We start from the raw sequence: 928 nt of genomic DNA on the forward strand, positions 1-928 counted from the left end.
TGGGAAACCCGTGGGGATTACAATTGAGATGGAAAAAAAAAAGCACAAAATGATGTAAAAATAAACTTTTGTAATAAAAAAAAATAACTCATGTAGAAGCATTTAAAACATTAAATACTTGGGGATATGCTTAATAATATATGAATTCTTACATAATGAAGATTATAATGTACTACTGAGAAAAATTAAGGAAAACCTAAGTAAACAGAAACTAACATGTTCCTGCACTAAAAGATTCAATGTTCTTTTTAAAAAAAAGATTTATTTTAATTTATCTATACATATAAGAATTGGGGTATAGGTCAGAGGTGTGGGGGGTAAGAGGATTTACCAGAGATAGAGTGGGAAACAAAACAGGTAGGAATTCACAGTTGAAAGGAGTAGTAGGTGAGATAGGAGAGGTCTGCTGTGGGTTAGCTCTCTGGCTGGGACTTGAACTCATAGCTTGATAGCACTAAGACTTTAGCTCCTGCACTACCAGATTCAATATTTTAAAGATGTTAATTCTCCCTAAACTGATCCATCTTCTTGAAATTCATCATTTTATTTTTATAGTACATTTACCTTTGGTGTTTCCCTTAAGATTGGAAAAAAAAAAAAATTCTAAACCCAACAGTGTCAGAAAGAAACTTAGAGATCACACAGTTAACCTTCAGACTGAAGTATACCTGTGCTGTGGTAATTTATCGTACATTTGAAAATCTCCAGGAGGGAAGATGACAACAAGCTATGTTTATACATTTTCAGAAATACTCTTCAGGCAAAATTAAAAAAAAAAAAAAAAAAAAAGCTCTCTAAGGTTTAAGGTTAAATGATCTTATGGGAGAGGCTTCCATGGAAAAGATGAAAAATTGTACCTGTGATGAGGGCTGCTGAATATATCCCTGCTGCTGGAGCACAGACTGATTTACAGGATGACCAGAGACAG

General features: G+C 33.5%; 1 protein-coding gene across 1 annotated transcript in view; it reads right to left on the reverse strand.

The window, feature by feature from the left end:
* R3HDM1 (R3H domain containing 1) overlaps positions 1-928 on the reverse strand; it is a 93,677-nt gene that overhangs the window by 50,977 nt on the left and 41,772 nt on the right. The window contains exon 17 of the mRNA XM_012725641.1: positions 858-920. Coding sequence (XP_012581095.1) covers positions 858-920 — 63 coding nt within the window. The remainder of the gene's footprint in view (positions 1-857; positions 921-928) is intronic.

Source organism: Condylura cristata, unplaced genomic scaffold (assembly GCF_000260355.1).
Source record: "Condylura cristata isolate star-nosed mole 26May11 unplaced genomic scaffold, ConCri1.0 scaffold00002, whole genome shotgun sequence".
Classification (NCBI taxonomy): Eukaryota; Metazoa; Chordata; class Mammalia; order Eulipotyphla; family Talpidae; genus Condylura; species Condylura cristata.